This window comes from Nothobranchius furzeri, chromosome 10 (genome assembly GCF_043380555.1).
Source record: "Nothobranchius furzeri strain GRZ-AD chromosome 10, NfurGRZ-RIMD1, whole genome shotgun sequence".
Lineage (NCBI taxonomy): Eukaryota > Metazoa > Chordata > Actinopteri > Cyprinodontiformes > Nothobranchiidae > Nothobranchius > Nothobranchius furzeri.
Genome location: NC_091750.1, coordinates 66,006,529 through 66,025,795, shown reverse-complemented (window position 1 = coordinate 66,025,795; position 19,267 = coordinate 66,006,529). Strand labels below are relative to the sequence as shown.

General features: G+C 42.2%; 3 protein-coding genes across 6 annotated transcripts in view; 1 reads left to right on the top strand and 2 right to left on the bottom strand.

Annotated features, from left to right (window-relative positions):
* The window catches only part of camkk1a (calcium/calmodulin-dependent protein kinase kinase 1, alpha a), a 96,071-nt gene that overhangs the window by 46,328 nt on the left and 30,476 nt on the right, over positions 1-19,267 (bottom strand). Inside the window, exons 2-3 of one of the 4 annotated variants that reach the window (XM_070555918.1) lie at positions 3,290-4,823; positions 3,134-3,216 (exon numbers count right to left, since the gene is read on the bottom strand). The exons of 2 other annotated variants lie outside the window; for them this stretch is intronic. The gene's annotated coding sequence lies outside the window, so the exon portion shown is untranslated. The remainder of the gene's footprint in view (positions 1-3,133; positions 3,217-3,289; positions 4,824-19,267) is intronic. One more of the 4 variants, XM_070555919.1, reaches the window with a different exon arrangement.
* Positions 12,170-14,098, top strand: LOC139072263 (uncharacterized). Its single transcript, XM_070555920.1, has 4 exons — positions 12,170-12,664; positions 13,205-13,301; positions 13,443-13,623; positions 13,696-14,098. Exons 1-4 carry the CDS (start codon positions 12,356-12,358, stop codon positions 13,976-13,978), a joined length of 870 nt encoding a protein of 289 aa, XP_070412021.1. The 5' UTR covers positions 12,170-12,355; the 3' UTR covers positions 13,979-14,098.
* LOC129152460 (P2X purinoceptor 7-like) lies at positions 16,986-18,132 on the bottom strand. Its single transcript, XM_054730906.2, has 4 exons — positions 17,661-18,132; positions 17,522-17,588; positions 17,246-17,397; positions 16,986-17,181 (listed from the first exon to the last, which is right to left on the bottom strand). The coding sequence occupies exons 1-4, from the start codon at positions 17,873-17,875 to the stop codon at positions 17,022-17,024; spliced, it is 594 nt and encodes a 197-aa protein (XP_054586881.2). The 5' UTR covers positions 17,876-18,132; the 3' UTR covers positions 16,986-17,021.

Genomic DNA, 19,267 nt, shown 5'->3' with positions numbered 1-19,267 from the left:
GCACAGGAAGAAATCTGGTAACTGCCACCAGTGAGAGAAAGTGTATTGTCTGCAACCTGACTAATTTGACTGTCATAATTTGCCATTTCTCATCAGCACTGGTGATTAGGAGTCTCTTGAAACGGGTTCTCTTCTCTGCAGCGTCATTCTGAGAGCTGCATGTGTGAGCAATACCCCAGCAGAGGAGAAGCAGCGGATATTTGTTCTTAGAAACATTCATTTAAATAATTATGGGGGCATTTTTATGAGGATTATGTCAGAGGAATGACTCTTCGTGTGTCACAAAGCTGTGATCTTGTAGCTTCCTCAAACTGCTCACATCAGATATGATTTCCTTCATTTGAAAATTTTATCTGCATCCAAACAAGAAGCACAAATTCTTCAAAAATGCATAACAATCAACATCCTGGTCAGCAGGTGGCGATGAAGTCCACTTTGACATGAAAATGCAAAGGAAGAACATTCTGGAGGAGGGCTACGCAGTTAGAGCCTGGGGTTCATTCTAAAAGTCAATCTGCTCCAAAGGTTTTATTTAAATCCATCAGGTGAAAAATGTTCACACATGCAAACAACGTGACAGGGCATGCAAAATCATCAGGGCCTGCCTTTAAACTTTTTTTGTTCCTTAAATATTGGTCAGCATCATAGCTGGCTTCCTATTGGCTTGGGGATTTGGCAGGATAATCTCTCTTCAAATCTAGATCTCAGGAAAATTCGGTGACAGGAGGTTTTAAAGGTCTTGTTCACTGAGAAACTGTATAATACTTGTGCATTAACCCTAACCCAACCCAAAAAGCTGATCCCGTGAGGTCACAATATCACTGGAGAATTGCAACACCATGCGTGATTTCAGGAGTCCACACACAATAACAAGCAAGGAGAACGAACGCGTCGTGTCAGCATGGCGTTTATTCTGTGGGAATTAATAAAAGATACTCCTAAAAAAAACTGGTATTTGTCACAGCTGTGCAGTTGTGCGTTATTATTTTCTCTTTTTTTAAAGAGCAGAGCTGGTGCACATTTATCCATCTCACAGTCTTCCACTACTGCAGATCCAGTCTGATGAGACTCTTCAGCTTCTGCTGGAGGCGTTCCAAGGCATTCCCAAGTCAGTAAGGACATGTAGTCCCTCCTCTTTGGACAACTCCAAAGAGAGGTGTCCTTCTCAAATGGCCAAACCACCTCAGTTGACTGTTTTGGACTCAATGCTGACTCAACCCAGCCACGTCCAATGTCCTTTATGCCACACCAGTTGGACAGGCTGGCCACACTTGTACTCTGCCCGACCCAGATCAGTAACTGGCTGTCCAGCAACTTTCTTGTCCTCAATGTTAACAAGACAGAGACCCTGATCGCTGCACCCCCGGAACTTCAGCCAAAAATCGAGCAAGAAATTGCCTCTTTTTGCCCATCAGCCAAGGCCAACATTAGAAACCTAGGAGTTATTTTTGATCCAGCTTTAAGTTTAGACTCACACGTGAAAACCATCTCCCGCTCTTGTTTCTTTCAACTGAGAAACATTTCAAAAGTCCGTAAACTGGTTTCTACTGCAGATCTGGAAAAAATCATCCATGCCTTTGTGTCATCACGCTTAGACTACTGTAACGCTCTTTTTACTGGTCTCAGCAAAACCTCCCTCTCACGCCTTCAAGCCATCCAAAATGCAGCAGCCAGACTCCTAACCAAATCCAGCAGACAAGCTCACATCACCCCAGTTTTACAGTCCCTCCACTGGCTCCCGGTAGAATATAGAATACAGTTTAAAGTTTTAGTCCTGACCTATAGAGCTCTTAACAACCAGACTCCAAGCTACCTATCTGAGCTTTTATCCCCACACACCACCTCTCGGAACCTTAGATCCACATCTGAAAACCTCCTGGCTGTTCCTCGAACCAGACTGAAAACCAAAGGGGACAGGGCCTTTCAGACTATTGCACCCAGACTTTGGAACAGTCTACCTTCTAATCTCCATCTCTCTAACACTGTAGAGGTCTTTAAAAATCGTCTAAAAACTCACCTTTTCATCCAGGCGTTCCCTCCCTAAATGTTTCAGAAAGATGGCTTTGTTCGGGTTCACACCTTCACTTTGTTTATACTCATGATTTTATTTTCTACGTTTATCACTGCTATTGTTTTTCTGATGTTTTTATTGGTTAGAGGTATTTGCCCTGATCTTTATACAGCGCTTTGTGATTTATATCTGAGAAAGGCGCTATATAAATACACTTTTACTTACGTCACATTGAACTGCAAGCCAGCGGTACTCTGAATAGAACAGCATCATCTGCAAAAAGCCGAAATGAAAACTGGAGGTTCCCCAATCAGACACCCTCTCCTGCATGTGGATGTCAACCGGACCTTAGATCAGGATCTTCTTTTAGGTCTTTCCACCTACTCAGTGCAGCTCAACCTGGGTCCAAGTATTTTTCACTAGTAGCCACTAGTATTACACTAGTATTTACATTTGGATTAAATGTTAATGTCAAGGCGGTAAAGATCGCAAGTCTTAACAAAAATGCAAACACTCGACTTGAGCTTTCACCAAGTTGGAAAACATAAATAAATAAATTTATAAGCAGGAAAACATGTTGAATTAAAGATCAAAGACAGGTCATGACAGGTCATTCAAGAATTTCACTGATAAACGTCATCATCAGTGTTGATGGTGTTCAAAATGGCTAAAATAGCCTTAAAGAAATAACTCCATTGATCGTTTCTTGTTATCCGATACTGATGGAGAAGGTTTTTCATTCCCGAGGCTCTGTTCTCCCTCTGGTTACAGGTGAATCTGGGTTTTCTCCTGCTGCCACATTTCATCTTCCTCAAACCAAGGATAGATCATGCAGAACACAGAGGAAACACACGGCTGGAATGAGAAGAGAGGAAAGCCCAGCAGGAACCGGTTGATGTAAGATGATGGGGGAACAGCATAGATTTGCATATCTGTAGAACGTATACACACACACACACACACACACACACACACACACACACACACACACACACACACACACACACACACACACACACACACACAAACACACACACCTGCCCACAAGGATTAAGGAAGACATTTTACTCTCTAAACACAAACACTCACACTGGAATTAGCCATTCCTCCTGTCTGAATCACCTGTTGGGGGTAATTACGCCACATCACTGATGACTGGTGAGCCTCACTTACACGGAGCCGTGTTTAGGCTGGGACTGATCCACCTTCATAGAATTTGGGGCTAATCAGTGGAAACATGTCAAAGTGCAACCAAAACAACTTCAGAGGTTTCCTCACCAGAAGAAGCAGAGAGATTAGAGGATTTTTGTATCTCATCTCCATCATTAACGGATTTTCGTCCAATTGGTCCCCTAGGATGACGATCCTGCATGTTTGAGATGATCCATTTGAGGTGTTGGAGCAGGGAAACAACTAAAATATGGAGGATGGGACTAAAACACACACACACACAATCATTTTCTCTACTCTGTGTTGTGTATTCCTTTGCCTTGATGAGTTTCAGGTTTTATCATTCTATGAATGAAGGACTTCTAGTGTTAAAGACACCAAAGCAGCTCTTGTTCTTTAATTTAGATTTCATTTCATCCACTGATGAATTCTTTAATGCTCATCTTAAACCTGCTTTGATGTTTTGGGGCAGCAGCAGCTCAGGAGGTAGAGCAGAATGCCTCATGATCGGAGGGTCATGGGCTCGATTCCAGCTCCCGCCAGGGGTATTCTGCTGTTGTGTCCTTGGGCAAGACACTTCACCCAACTTGCCTGTGTTGGTGGTGGTCAGAGGGGCCGACAGCACCAAATAGCAGCCCCAAAGTGGCTTACCATCACTAGCAGTGTGTGAATGTGAGAGTGCATACAAGCATCTTTGAGTGTCCTAAACAAGCGCTATATAAGTTTGATGTATTATTATCAGTGGTGGGCAGTCAGGGCCAGCAAAGCCTTCTCTGCTGGCCTAAACGTACTCAAAAGCGTAAATGTATTTTTTTTCCTTTGGTAATTATTTTTAAATAAAACATTTTTTACTGGTCTATTTTCTTTATATCCTATTATAACCACTTGGCTGTGCTGCTTCCAGTGTTAAAATACCAAGGCTGGGTGTTATCCAATCAGATTTAAGCTAGCTAGTGTTTTCAGGCAGATTAAGTCTGCCCTAGGCCTTCAGAATCAATCGAGAAGCCCGCTGTCCGCTGTAAGTGAACGGAGACGAGCCAGTTGCGATAGCCAATCAGCTCACGAGTCAGCTTGGCCCGGGCCAGCTAGCTGGCCTCACGCAAAAGTTGACATGAACGCATCCTGTGATTGGATAAGCAGTAGTTAGAACTTTTCTAGCGGCATGAAGCAAAATATCAAAACTAAACACGGAGATTTGTATCTATAGGCAGCTATCTGTGTATTTTTGAACACATGATGGCTGAAAGAGGAGAAGAGACAGACTTGGTTGCAGATTTACTTGCCACACCATTTTCAAGACGGACCTTTCAAGAAAAAATGGATCTTGTGAGAACAGGTCGTCTGACTCTAATGCTAGCTGGCTTGTCCCAGCAGGGGAAAGGATTTGTTCGTCATTTTCAGGCAAGCAACTATGAACGGTACCCATGGCTAACAGCTTCAGAGAACCGCTGCAGGTTATTCTGCTGGGAATGCCCGTTGCTGGCATCAGATGGATTTGGTAGCATTAAAGCGCGTTAAAACGTACGCCAGAAACATGACCGGACAGACACGGCTTTCAGCATTAGCCTCCATGTCCGTAGAAAAGGATACACTCATGGACCTGAAGCGCACAGATGAACTGTACAGAGCCATTGAGGTTTTCCTGAGGAAAGAAAGAAGGATGGATTTTATTTTCTAATGAGCGGGAGAGGAGGAGATCCATGCTGGACATTTATGTTGGTGAGTAGAAACATTTTATTAGTATTTTTTTAATGTTTTGTCATTTTATTTTGTTAATAATCAATAAATGGTAACGAAATAAAATGGCAAAATGAAATTATTCTGTGTTCTGTTTCTATGCAATTTATATTGTGTATAACGTGGTGTGTGCAGCTGCGCCAACATGTTCAATTGTTTCGCGGTACAATTTTCTCCAAAACAAATACAAATAATGTGTTTGCTTTACTTATTTATTTTATTGTCTCATCTCTTAAACCCGTCTTTCATTTCTGAGATTTGACGGTATCCGTGGTCAGCTTCCTACTCTCAACTGGGAATGTGAGTTTGATTTTAAAGACTCTGGAAATTATGTGTCTTGACCAGCCACTGGTGTGTGTGTGTGTGTGTGTGTGTGTGTGTGTGTGTGTGTGTGTGTGTGTGTGTGAGGTTTCTCCAGCTGTGATGTCCTATTGATTGTATTTTAAGGTGTATTAAATTAGATTGGACTGAATAGGAAATCACTGAAGGCCCAGGGGTGGAACGCACCGCCCGCCACTGATTATTATTATTATCATTATTATTATTATGTTTTACAACCACCCCGGGTTTCTTTTATTGCATTTCCTCCCAGCACCTGGTTCTCAAATCATCTCAAACTTCATAATAATCTGAATTATTTACAGATTACTTCCTATAATCATCGTTTTAAATCCCATTTATCAGTTTTCTTGAGTTCAGGCCAGGCTTTCTTGTTACTTCTGCTCTCTTGTTTAAAGAGACAGTGTGCAGTTATCCATCAAAATTTTTTGAAAATGAATAAATTATGCCCAGTTGAAAAATATTGGCGGCTTTTTAACATATAACAATACAAGTCGAGTATAAAATACATAGGAGCGGCTCTAAGGCCGGGAATATACTTTCTGTTTAACCTTGCATTGGCTGTGTCTTTGTTCACGTACTTAATGCTGCACAACACTGCACGTAGTACTGGAGCGTTCCACTAGGGGCGCACTAGGGGGAGTTTGTGGGTAAAACCAAAACAAACATGGTGTCAATAAAAGAGCTCTTGAACAGGTTAATTTAGGGATAACGATAGAAAAAGAGACAGCAGCGGTATTGTTGATGGTATGAAAGACCTCACCACGGTGAGTGTGTCTCGCTCGTTTTGTTAACTCCACCTGCTCGTTACTCGTATATGGCAACGTTCGGACACATTGAGTTAAATTCAGGGAACGTGTACAAACAACGCTTCAAATAACGCAAGTAATGTGTGGCTGCCATTTTAAACACGGTTTGCGCTATTAACAGCAAGTACATATATTACGGCCCAATGTCTCTGGGCGACGCAGACGCCATTGTAATGTAAAATAGTAGAGTAATGTGGGCTAAATAAATTGCTTTAAAAGCTAGTTATTCCTATTCTCATTACTTGTGACCAATAGCTGTAATACTATATTAATTATAGAATATCACCTTGCTTGGTCTTAGGATGATTAATTAGAAGGTTCTAGGATTCTTTTAATTATTAAGGGATCTGATTAAAGTGCTGAGTGCAGACTCCAGACTCCTGTCAAGGGAAAATACAGCAAAACGTGGCAAAGCCAGGGTAAGTTGACCTCCCTGTGCATTTGACACGTGGAATCTGAAAGTCAGGCCATTTCGTGACGTTACACCATGTTTTCTTCTATGGGAGCCTGTGAGGACAAAATGCATTTACTGATTTGTAACAAATGGTTACAAAGCTTTTGCCATTCTTAAACATCGTTTTACGCATTTACCTCTTCGCTCGTTGCCATTGATGAAAAGGAGTGCTTGCCATTTTGCTCGAGACAGCACTCCCAGGGATTTTTGACCCTAATGGACATCCGTTGTAACGTCTTACTCATACACAAAAATACCGCTTGCTTGCAAAGATTTAGGTATGTACTGACCCCTGTCACCAGGGAAAACTATTTTTTCAACATAAAAAATAGAAATCATTCAAATCTCCAACATGAACAAAGCAACAAAAAAAACTGACATTATTTAAGATTAGGAAACACTTCCCACTGCATTTACGTGTCACAATCTAATCCCTGGAACACTTTAACTCATTAAACCGGATTAGCGGCTGACTGTAGGCGATGCTGTTATCTGCATCTGAAAACCCATCCACCTTCTGAAGGGACAGGCAGAACTGTGGACACAGACACACGGACACATGAGGAGTGATAGACCTGACTGGGATCGTCCCAAACACACGGGCTACCTTCTCTCAGCCCGGCTGGCTCAGACGGTGATAAACCCGGGATTACGCCGGATGTAGGGGTAAAAACTGGCAAGTTGGGTGAGCCAATTATATTTCCTCCGCTCACACTGACAGCAGACCTGTCGTGTCTGGCTTCACTGATCTTCCACGAATCCAAGAAATGTCACTCGACAAAGATCTTTGTGACAAGAAGAGACCTAGTTCCATAAAAAAACATCTGCAGAGACATCTTGCTTAGTTTTTAGATCTGACCTGATTGTGACACCATCCTCTCTTCTTGTTAAAAAAAAGCAGCATTGAACGAGATTGCTGCATTATCTAACAAAGCTGAGAAACAATGTGACCCTTTGACCTTCCGATCTTTCCATCCAGAACCTTCAGCATCATTGATGCTGAGAACTTGCGATAATTTGAACCTGCAGAGGATTAATCTGCTGCTGTGGAACATGAGAAGCCATTTATCTTGTCCCTTGGGAGTAATACTCTCAATCCTTCAGAGAGGAAGAACATCTGATTGATCTTTATCCCTTCACATCACTGGTGCAGACCAGTATGCTGTGAGGTCAGCCCCACGGCACCCTGCAGTGGTCTAATGGATAAAAAGCCCAGAAAACAGCGAACACATTAAAATGCATCCAACAGTAGCAGGTGCTTTACTTATTTAGCCATGTTTTTAAAAATAATTAAATAAAAGACTGTTCCAGACGTAGAAGGTGTTGTGTAAGTTGGAAATTCTGAGATAATTATCAGCAATGCTTAATGCTCCTCTCTCTTGCACACACACGCACACACACATATGTTTTACCCTCGGAATGTGTGTGTTTATGATATTAATATGACTGTGAGAGCACATATGTGTGAAGCGAAGCAGGCGATGATTACAGTTGGTTCTGTAGGTGTCTAGATGGCAGCATGGTAACATTCACAGCTTCTGACTGTAAACAATGTTCCAATACAGCAGCATAATTACCTATATTTACAGTCAGTTATATTAATATAACTGCCAGGACATGCATATTAAATGAGCTGTGTGCTGATTGGCCTACTCTGTAGACAAACAAGGAACAAAGTGAGTGTTTGGCTGGTTGTGGATCTGGGGTTTGCAGACAAAAGAAAAGAAGGACAAAGGCCAAAAGATGTGGATTTATCAAGCACTCATTCAGTCTGGATATTCCCCGTATATCCTGGAATGTGATTGGTGCTCCAACATTCTTTGTTGTTTTCCTCTCGTCCAACAAGGACATTGGCAGTAGCTCAGGATATAGTTAGCAGTAGCTCAGGATATAGTTGGCAGTAGCTCAGGATATAGTTGGCAGTAGCTCAGGCTAGAGTTGGCAGTAGCTCAGGATAGAGTTGGCAGTAGCTCAGGATAGAGTTGGCAGTAGCTCAGGATATAGTTGGCAGTAGCTCAGGATAGAGTTGGCAGTAGCTCAGGATAGAGTTAGCAGTAGCTCAGGATATAGTTGGCAGTAGCTCAGGCTAGAGTTGGCAGTAGCTCAGGATAGAGTTAGCAGTAGCTCAGGATATAGTTTGCAGTAGCTCAGGCTAGAGTTGGCAGTAGCTCAGGATATAGTTGGCAGTAGCTCAGGATAGAGTTGGCAGTAGCTCAGGATAGAGTTAGCAGTAGCTCAGGATATAGTTGGCAGTAGCTCAGGATAGAGTTGGCAGTAGCTCAGGATAGAGTTGGCAGTAGCTCAGGATATAGTTGGCAGTAGCTCAGGCTAGAGTTGGCAGTAGCTCAGGATATAGTTGGCAGTAGCTCAGGATAGAGTTGGCAGTAGCTCAGGATATAGTTGGCAGTAGCTCAGGCTAGAGTTGGCAGTAGCTCAGGATATAGTTGGCAGTAGCTCAGGATATAGTTGGCAGTAGCTCAGGATAGAGTTAGCAGTAGCTCAGGATATAGTTGGCAGTAGCTCAGGATAGAGTTGGCAGTAGCTCAGGATAGAGTTGGCAGTAGCTCAGGATATAGTTGGCAGCAGCTCAGGATAGAGTTGGCAGTAGCTCAGGATAGAGTTAGCAGTAGCTCAGGATATAGTTGGCAGTAGCTCAGGCTAGAGTTGGCAGTAGCTCAGGCTAGAGTTGGCAGTAGCTCAGGCTAGAGTTGGCAGTAGCTCAGGATATAGTTGGCAGTAGCTCAGGATAGAGTTAGCAGTAGCTCAGGATAGAGTAGGTAGTACCTCGGGATAGAGTTAGCAGTAGCTAAGGCTAGCATTGTTCTGTTATTTGCATTAATGCAACCAACATTTTTATATCACCGACATTGAAGTGGGTTGGGACATAAAGATGCATGGTGGTATGTCTAAGCTTACGATATGTAGAGCTATTCAACCCCGGGCCTTGAGGGCCATTATCCAGCATGTTTAGGTTTAACTCTGTTTAACTCAGTAAGGTTTTTCTAGGATAAAATGTATATTTTAGCAGTAGATGGTGTTTTGGACTGAATTCTATGTTCTATAACCAGAAGAAGCGCTGTTTTTTTTTACAGTGTTCTGTCAGACAACAAAGCAAGTAAATTGTTTTGTCGTCGTGGGGGTTATTCTACAGCAGACATGTCCAAAATCCGTCCCCCGGGCCAAATGCGGCCTGTGGTCAAATTTTTACCGGCCCGCGGCCTCTATCATAAAATCAATAATATGCGGCCCACCACACTGTTGACCACAGTATAAAATACACGTGTACAAAAGTGCTATTTTTCTTTTCACCAGAAGATGGCAGTAGCCCTGTGGCCGCACCCTGGCTGCCGTGACCCTTGGCCTTGCGTGATTGTTTCAGCCGCGTCCATTTCTAACATGGCGACTGTAAACAAAAACGGAAAGTACTGCGAGGGCCGCCGCTTCCAGGACAGGTGGAAATTGGATTATTTTTTCACTGAAATACGAAACAACTGTGTCTGCCTAATTTCCCAAGAGACTGTGGCTGTTTTCAAGGAACTCAACATCAAGAGGCACTACCAGACGAAACATGCTAGCTACGACAAGCTAACTGGGAACGAACGCGGTGAAAAAGTGAAGCAACTGGAAGCTGTTTTGCTGTTTTAACGGCACAGCAGCGCTTTTCACAAGAGCCCGTGACTCAAATGAAAATGCCACAAATGCAATTTACCAGGTGGCAACGCTGACTGCAAAGCACTGCAAACCTTTCACTGAGGGTGAATTTATTAAGACTGTGTGATGAAAACTGTTGAGAAAATCTGTCCCGCCAAGAAGCAAGAGTTTGCCGATATTTGCCTGGCTCGTAACACTGTGGTATGGAGAATTGAAGACTTTTCATCAGATATTAAGAGACAGTTAGAGGCAAAAGGAACTGAGTTTGACTTTTTCTCGTTAGCCTGCGATGAAAGCACGGATGCATCCGACACCGCTCAGTTACTGAACTTTTTGAGAGGAGTGGACAATGACATGAACGTGAGTGAAGAGCTTCTGGACCTCCAGAGTCTGAAGGGCCAAACAAGAGGAACAGATTTATTTGTTTCTCTTTGTTCCGCCGTAGATGACATGAAACTACAGTGGAATAAAGTCACCGGGATTATTACGGACGGCGCACCTGCCATGGCTGGCGAGCGGAGTGGATTATCAACCCTTGTGTGTAACAGTCAGTGAAGGAGGAGGCAGCGCTATTAAACTCCACTGTATTATTCATCAAGAAGTTCTCTGTGCCAAATATATGAAGTATGCTAATGTTATGAAATCCGTGATAAAGGCTATTAATTATATTCGCTCCAAAGCGCTGTGCCACCGTCAGTTTCAACAGTTTCTTCTCGACATCCAGGCTGAATACGGAGATGTTTTGTATCACAACGACGTAAGATGGCTCAGTCGGGGGTCTGCACTGCAGCGCTTCTTCTCTCTCAGGGAGGAAATTGGACAATTCTTGAAAAAAAAGGGACAACCCATGCCATAATTAAATGATCCTGTGTGGCTGGCTGATTTGGGATTTTTAGTTGACATAACGTGACATCTGAATGCACTGAACACAAGCCTTCAAGGGCAGAATGCAGTGGTAAGCCAACTGTATTCGCACATCAAAGCCTTTCGGACCAAGCTGCTACTTTTCCAAAGGCACCTGTCACAGGCGCAGCCCAATACCGCACATTTCTTTGCAGCTATTGAAAAGGACCTTTCTCCATGGATCCTGATGACGCTCCAGACCACCTGCAGCTGGAGCTCATTGAGCTGCAGTGTGACGCTGAGCATCGCAGTCGGCACCAACAGCTCCCTCTTGTCAACTTCTACCGCCAGCTGGATGAAGGTAGGTTCCAAGCAGTTCGGACATTTGCTAAGAAAATGCTGAGCTTGTTTGGCTCCACATACATGTGTGAGAAGACATTCTCCGTTATGAACATTAACAAGAGCCGCATGAGGACGAGACTGAGGGACTCTCACCTGCGTGATGTCTTACGCATCAAAACCACTGCTCTTGAGCCAGACCTGGACTACATACTGCAGTCAAGATCCCAGTATCACCCTTCACATTAGTGCAGGCAAGATATTTGTTAAGTCCTCTGAGTTGAATAAATTCTTAAATCTCGGTTAATAATTTGTTTTGTGATGGTCAAAATCACAGTTTAAATATGCTGTGATCACTGTTTTGAGTTTTGTTTACAGTGAGCATATAATAGTGAATAATATGTAATGTTTCACATGAACTTAGATATCCTTGATAGTTTTCTTCATTTTTTGTGGTTTGTGATTTCGGTAAAAACTTAAAGAGCAAGTAACGTCTAAATTAACTTTTTTTTGCTGATGAACTGTATAAATGAGTGTCTAATAGTGTTTTAAATGTGTGTATTCATTATTTTAGCATTTTGGTGCATTTTCTTTAAAAATTTATTATTCAGCCTAAAAACCACAGTAATGCGCCACCTTCAGCTTAAAACACAGAATTTGACACATTTTGAATAAATTTTAGCCAATGGCTAAAGAGTAAGATACTACGTAAACCAGTAGAGTACTACGTAGCAGCTCTTGTGGCAAAGTTATAAAGCAACGAGAGTCTCGGCCACGCCTTGTGGCGAGTTGGGAGTTGGATTTGCATGCGAGTGTAGGAGGTCAGCGGTAGTTCAGCATTAGCATATATCATTAGCATATTCTAGTCTTTAGCATAGCTTTTAGTGTTATACATACTTATTTAGTGTTAGCTTGGCTGTTAGATATTGTAGTTTAGTTAGTGTTTAGCTGTTAGTTTTATTAGGAAAGTAATTCAGGTTTAGTGTTCCATATAGTGTTAGTATGGTTAAAAGGTGTAGTGTAGTTGGTTGTGGTAGCTCTGTGGGGTTGCACTCCTTTCCACTGGACTTAGAAATTAGGCGCCAGTGGTTGCGCGCAATCGGTGTACTGGAAAACAGTCAGCTCCCGCCTGGTGCTGTAGTCTGCAACCAGCATTTTACCCGCGATTCCTTCGCCAACATGATGGAGTTTGAACTGGGTTATTCTGCACGTCTCCGTTTGAAGAGGGAGGCCGTGCCCACCGTGGCTCTTCCACGAATTAGATGCAGCCCACCGACTCTGCTCCCCCACCATGGCGGGCTCCAGTCTGAGGTGAGTAAGCTAAATAAAAGTTTTAACATCTTCTAAAGACAATTCCCTTCCTAAATGCAAAGTTTGAGAGACGTGGTTCACTCCATTTAGCTAATATCAGCCTGCACTGCCTTCGGGCTAATTTGCCAAGTTCACAAAATGTGGAACGGGATGTAAGGTTAGAATCAGCGGCGAATCGGAACATTTCTCAAAGCCCTGGCCGACAAAAAGGTCCACTTGACTATTACTGTCAGGCTCGGAGAAAATTCGGGTTGTTTTTGTGTCAGTCGGTAATTCTGCAGTGGCTCTAACGCAGCACTAGTTGACAGACAGCATTACAGCGTGAAATCCAGCACAGCGTGACCCGGTTCTGTAAGGAATTCTGTTCAGAAGGTCGCATTTCAGGTTCTTCACATCATATGTGACTGACTTTTACGTTATAATAACGATCACACACTAGGAATGTTATAAAGCGCCTATATATATATTTCGGACAGTTTCTTTTGTATATTATATGACTTTATAAACTCCAACAACAATGTGCTTCTATTTTTTTTTCAGGCTAAATCTACCCAAGACGTTGGCTGTCAGACTGATTTAGTAATCTGCAAAAATGCACTTGTCCAGGCTCATGTAAAGCCTTATCGACGTAGCAAAGGTGAATTATTTTTAATAATCTTCTATGTAAACATTTTATTATCACCTTCTAGTTTTTATTTTTTTTGCAGATTATTGTTACACGTGATTTTATGCTATTTTAAACATTTATAAATGTGCTGCTTCTTTGTATTTTACATAGCCACACAGTTTAGAGCTCCCAGCCGCAATGTGTCTTGTGACACAGGGACCGTGACGGAAATTCATCTTCCACAAAGTCCCAGAGCTGCGTCCACACCCCTGAAAAGACCACGATATGAGGTGTCTGTTGTTGATCCCAGCTTCCACCTCAATGACAGTGCAAGCTCAGTGAACTGTTCAAGGTAAAAAAAAATTATAACATTTTAGAATTTTTTAGTTATGACCATATATATAAATGTATGTGTTCTATACAGCTCTTTCACTGAGGTCCATCCACAAAAGGACAAGAAGTACATTGTTCATGAGAAACAGTTGCTGGGGCTGTTCAGAAGGTGTCCCGTTTGTACCGGTCGTTGTGTTGTGAACACGACAACAGTCGGCACACTGCTCCGTGTGACACAACGGTGTTCATGCTGTGAGCACTACAATGAGTGGTCCAGTCAGCCTATGGTGAACAGCATCCCAGCAGGAAACCTCCAGCTCTGTGCTGCTGTCCTTTTCACAGGCTCATCATTTAGCCAGATTTCTAAGGAATAGGCCAAAAATGTTTAGGTTAGTTTTGATAAGGTCTGTGTGTCTCTCATTTCATGACGTAACTTTTCATATTTTAGTTCCTGGGTGCCTTCAATGTGCAGGGACTGTCCAAGCAGTCATTCTATCGGCATCAGGCAAAGCTGTTAATTCCAACAGTGAGCTGGCAGTGGCAGCTAGAGCAAGCTGATATCATCCAGGAGGCTACTGAATCTGGACCTGTGACTCTTGGTGGTGACATGCGAGCTGATTCACCTGGTGAATATGTTTAAATTTATTTATTTTATTCCTTTGCTATCAAATGTAAATTAAGTAATAACTTGCATTTCTTGAAGGACACTCAGCCATATATGGCAGCTACACCATGATGGATCTCAAAAGAAACAAAGTTATTGATATCCAACTTGTACAGGTACAACGTTACCTGATGATTCCAATGCATTTCATGGTTAATTATTCACAGTTCAATGGAGAATTATGTTTATTTTCAGAGCAATGAAGTTGGAAATAGTGTGCGAATGGAGAAGGAGGGATTTGTGAGAAGTCTGAGCACACTTTTGGAGAGGGGGGTCGATGTGCAGCAAGTTGTGACAGACCGCCACACATGGGTGCAGGAGTATTTGCGGGAGGAAGAAAAGGAAATCAGTCACTACTTTGACCCCCGGCACATGGGAAAAGGTCATCTTTGGGGATGTATATAGTGAATATTACAGGATTTTTTTTCTATTTTAAATGTGGGTCTATTTGGCTCTCCAGGAATTGGTAAGAAAATCGAAGAGCTGGGGAAGAGAAAGACGACCCAGGATGTGAGACTGTGGAAGCAAAGTGTGGTGAACCACCTCTACTGGTCAGCATCCAGTTCCTCCTCAGGACAGGAGGCAGTAGCAAAGTGGACTTCAGTTGCCAACCACATCAAAAATGTGCACAGCCATGACAACGCCCTGTTCCCTAGCTGTCTGCATGCACCTCTGGATGGAGAACAGGCAAGACAGTGGCTCAAGCCAAGTAAGTGTAGCATGTACTCATTACAGCTGAGCCTTTACTGTTTGGTTTCTTTACATTTAGAACATGTCACCCCACAACAGAATATTTGTCTTCACCTCCTTCAACATGGAGAAATATTTTTGGAGCATGAGAGTTACAGACGTCACATGTAGCTGCTAAGGTCACACACCACCATTTGGCCAACAGCAATTAATTACTAAGAATAAAATGCTGTGCAGAAATTTAAACAAAAGAGTGCGCCACACAACTCATGGTTTTAGGCAGAACAGCCATAATTGACATAATATGTACTAAAATGCCGTAAGTAATGACCACACCTGTCTACAGCACTATTAGTCACTCTTTCATACATTTGTCATCTAAAAATGTCAGCTATGGGTAACTTTTTCTCAATGAAATAATAGCAACATTCTAAAGTTGATCAAATTGTAATTTTTGTAATTAACATTTTCTACGTAGGCACAGCATCATGTGAGAAGCTCACTGCCATTCTGTTAGCTCCACGGTTTGTGAAGGACATAGAGAAGATAAGCCCTCAGTACCACACATCCACCTTGGAGGCTTTCCACAGTCTCATCATCAGATTTACTCCAAAAAGTCAGGTCTTCTCCTTCAAAGGAATGCTGTCTAGGTAATGAATACAACAAATGGTCAAATTAATGCCTCTAATTGTTTAAATTTTAGCATGAAATGTAGAATTTTGCCTCAAATCTACATGGTTTGTTTATTTGATTATTTCAGATTACAAATTGCTGCAATGCACTATAATGAAAATGCAGCACGCTCACATGCAGCAACAGCAACTGGTGAGCTGAGATATGCTGGAGTGTACCCAAAGTACAAACATGGAGACTACACAGTGAGAGCCCTGAAGACCAATCCAACCTCATGTATGTCATATATTGTATGATAAAACCAAAATGATGGTCATGGAGAGCTATTGTAATACTGAAAACCCTTTTCCAGTATATGTGCACAAGCTTATGGACCTGCTGTTCGACTCTGTGGTGGTGGATCCTCTCCCATATCAGGAGTACTCGGACAAAATTCCGGTTCCAGAACCGCTCTGCCCAGTTCCAAAGACCAGATAAACGGGATGCTGTGAGCAGGCATAGGTCCAGGTTTTAAAGTGCACGTAAGGTGAGCTACACAACAAGAGATTGTAATTATTAGTTAGTATTCTACTCTGTGTGTTTTTTCCTTCTCTCCTCTTCAGCCAGGCTGCACACCACTGTACGACAGAGGAGTTACCTGTCGTCATTATGGATCTTTATGCTCATCCACTCGTGACTCATGCTGTCCACCTCCCAGATGTCTATTGATCTCTACAACCTTTCTGCTCTGTGGCTCCCATACAACTTGAAAATCTTGGCCGTATGTAACATAGCAAAACTCACCAGTCTTGCTTTTGTAAGTCATACTAGTCATACTAATATTACTTTTTCCTTAGAGCCTCCTGATCTTGTAACAGAAAAACCTGTGCTCCCGGGATCCATCTCCACGTTTGTCATCACAGTGAAAGCTACCTCCAGTCTAAGGAACCTATGAAACATCACTGTTGGCCCAACCTCTCCTCACATGGCTCCAGAATCTCTACTTGTGGTTTAGTTTTGTCAAAAATCATGAAAGTTATGATCAGATTGTAATCTAACATTGTCTTAGTAGTAGCTATAATAAATGTTATCTTTAAAGCGCAACTGTGTCTTTTTAAATACAATTATATTGATATTTTGATGTGTATAAATACATATATCACATTTATTAAATTATCATTCATTTTTACCTAATTGAACCTGCTCTAGAATAGACTTCATTAATCACACAAGGTGTAAACTCACTTGTTACAGCAGCATTAACCCCGAATTAGAACCTTACTGTTGTAAGAGCTCATTTGAAAAGTGTGTGGCTATATGTGTGTATATATAAATAATGTCAAAGTGTAAAGAAGTGCATTTACCGTTTTGTGATTTATGCAGCTTTTTATGGACAGGAATCAATACAGGAAATATATATTATAACATTTATTTAATCCAAAAAATATATATTAGTTCAGAGGAGGGAGGAATCCTTTGTATGCACCGTCTTCTGGGAACTCCTGCCTTATTCTGGAGACAGCGCATGACGGGATCACAACACGAACGTGTTGTCCCAGGTAACCCCAACACCACCTGACCACATTCCGGTACGCCAGATGTCTGTAACAGCTGAGAAAGAGGTGGTATGAGTTATAAAGTATTCATAAAAAAAGTAATTTGACAGTTGTCTTACCTGTTGAGCGTAGTCTCCTGCATCTCCCCATAGAGTTGCAGAAAGGTGCCATAAACTGCCTGCAACATGTAGGGATTCAGAGCAACAGCCTCAAAACCAGGATGCTCTGTTGTGCAGGAGGTTACACCCACCTGCTGACACCTGAGCATTACCTATGACAGAACAACTGATATCAGGGCTATAAGAGTTCAATATTAGTATGATGTTAGTGATTGTGTAACAAATGTGTACATTACAGAATGCTTTTCTCATGGTGGGGTACTTTTATTTTTATACCTTGGGCGTTTCTCTGCAGCACACATTTTCTCTAGCAGACAATGATGTGCAGTGGCCGCAGGTGCACCTGTTGAGGCAGTCATACAATATTACTTTTAGCTAAGCTAAATATAGCTAGCTGTGGCTAAAAGCTACTTACCACTCAGAGACTGGACCCATTAGATGCCTTGATACTCCTGCTGGCTCGACTCTAGGGACCTCTGACAACTCACGAGCTAGTGGCTCAAAAAGATACGGTTCAGGACCGCTTGCTTCCCCCAATAAGCCCTCCTCCCTATCCTCTGGGGAAGAAGGTGGGGAAAAGTCCTCCACCTCGAATGACTGCTCTGAACTAGTGTCGCTCTCCGTCGCCATCTGTATTCAAATTTCAGTATGTCAATCACGGCCGTAGCTCCGCCTTCTCGGTCTTACAGGAAACGCCTCTTTGGGCCGCATTTTTCAAATATGAAATGTGGGTGGAGTAAGACTCTGAGGAGGCTGTTACCACTACTTTAATGGAAAAAAAAGTAAAAGTAAAAGTATGCCATTTGCAATTTAAAAAAATCCAAAAAAAGTTCATTTGTATTTAATGTTAATGGTTCAAAGAATGTCAGGCTGAATAGTCCCCCCCCCCCCCCCACCCCCACCCCCCTCACACACACACACACACACACACACACACACACACACATTTTCACCTTACCAAATCTGGCCCTCTTTGCAAAAAGTTTGGACACCCCTGTTCTACAGCATTTCTCAGTGTTGGGAGTTTAGAAACAGCAATTTTTAAGCAACTCTTCCAATTTCAGTGAAATGGAGACACAAGCACTCTGTGAAAGTCCGGTAAAATTACCTTAAGTTCTGACAATGGCAACAAGCCTATTGTACCTAATGTTTACCAAGTAAAAGTAGGAATAATGAAAAAAACATTAAACATAAATCGGTCACTTTCTTTCCTTCAGGTGATGTCAATTTTCTCAGCCAGGTCAAGCCTTGGATTCTTCTTGAAATCCATGAAGGTCAGTTTATTATAGAAAAACACGAATGTTATCCGTCTATTGATGATGACAGCAGCAAGGCTGGAGAGTCTCTCCTTCACCACCCTGGATGCTACAAAAAGAAACTTTGATGCAGGCACCCGGAGAGGAGGAGGTTGGGTGATCTCCAGAATCTGAAAGGATTTAAAGAAGGTTCTGCTGATGAAGATCAATTTTTTTATTTATTTTAGAGTCAGCTGGCTCAGGGTCAGCTTCTGCTTTTTACTCCTACAGAATTTTATATAACAAAATAAGAGCAGCAGCTCATACACACAGAGGGAATTTTATTCTGGGCTCTTTTAGGATCCTTTGGAAAAAAATAAAAGATAGCGAGTCATGCTGAGAAGCTAGAGGGAGGTCTAGCCACGAGGTCCGATTCCTTACCCAGCAACAATATCACTACCAGGTAAAAGATGATCCAGGGGACATGAAATCAGCTGACGAGCTCCTTCACTCCTTGGTGGCGACCCATATAGACAATAAAACCAGCAGGACCAAACCAGAACGCCAAAAACAGCTATATTTGATTAATAAATAATAATCCCAACAAATGTGCCCTGTGCTAAAATCTTGTTAATTAAACATAATAATATTATCACTTCCTTTATCGCAGGTGTGCCTCATCAAAATAAGAGCATCAAAGTGAACATGCACAGACAACATGACTGCAGAGCGCTCTAGACTTTATATTATGATCTGAGTGCACTTCACTAAAGTTTTTAATCCTTAA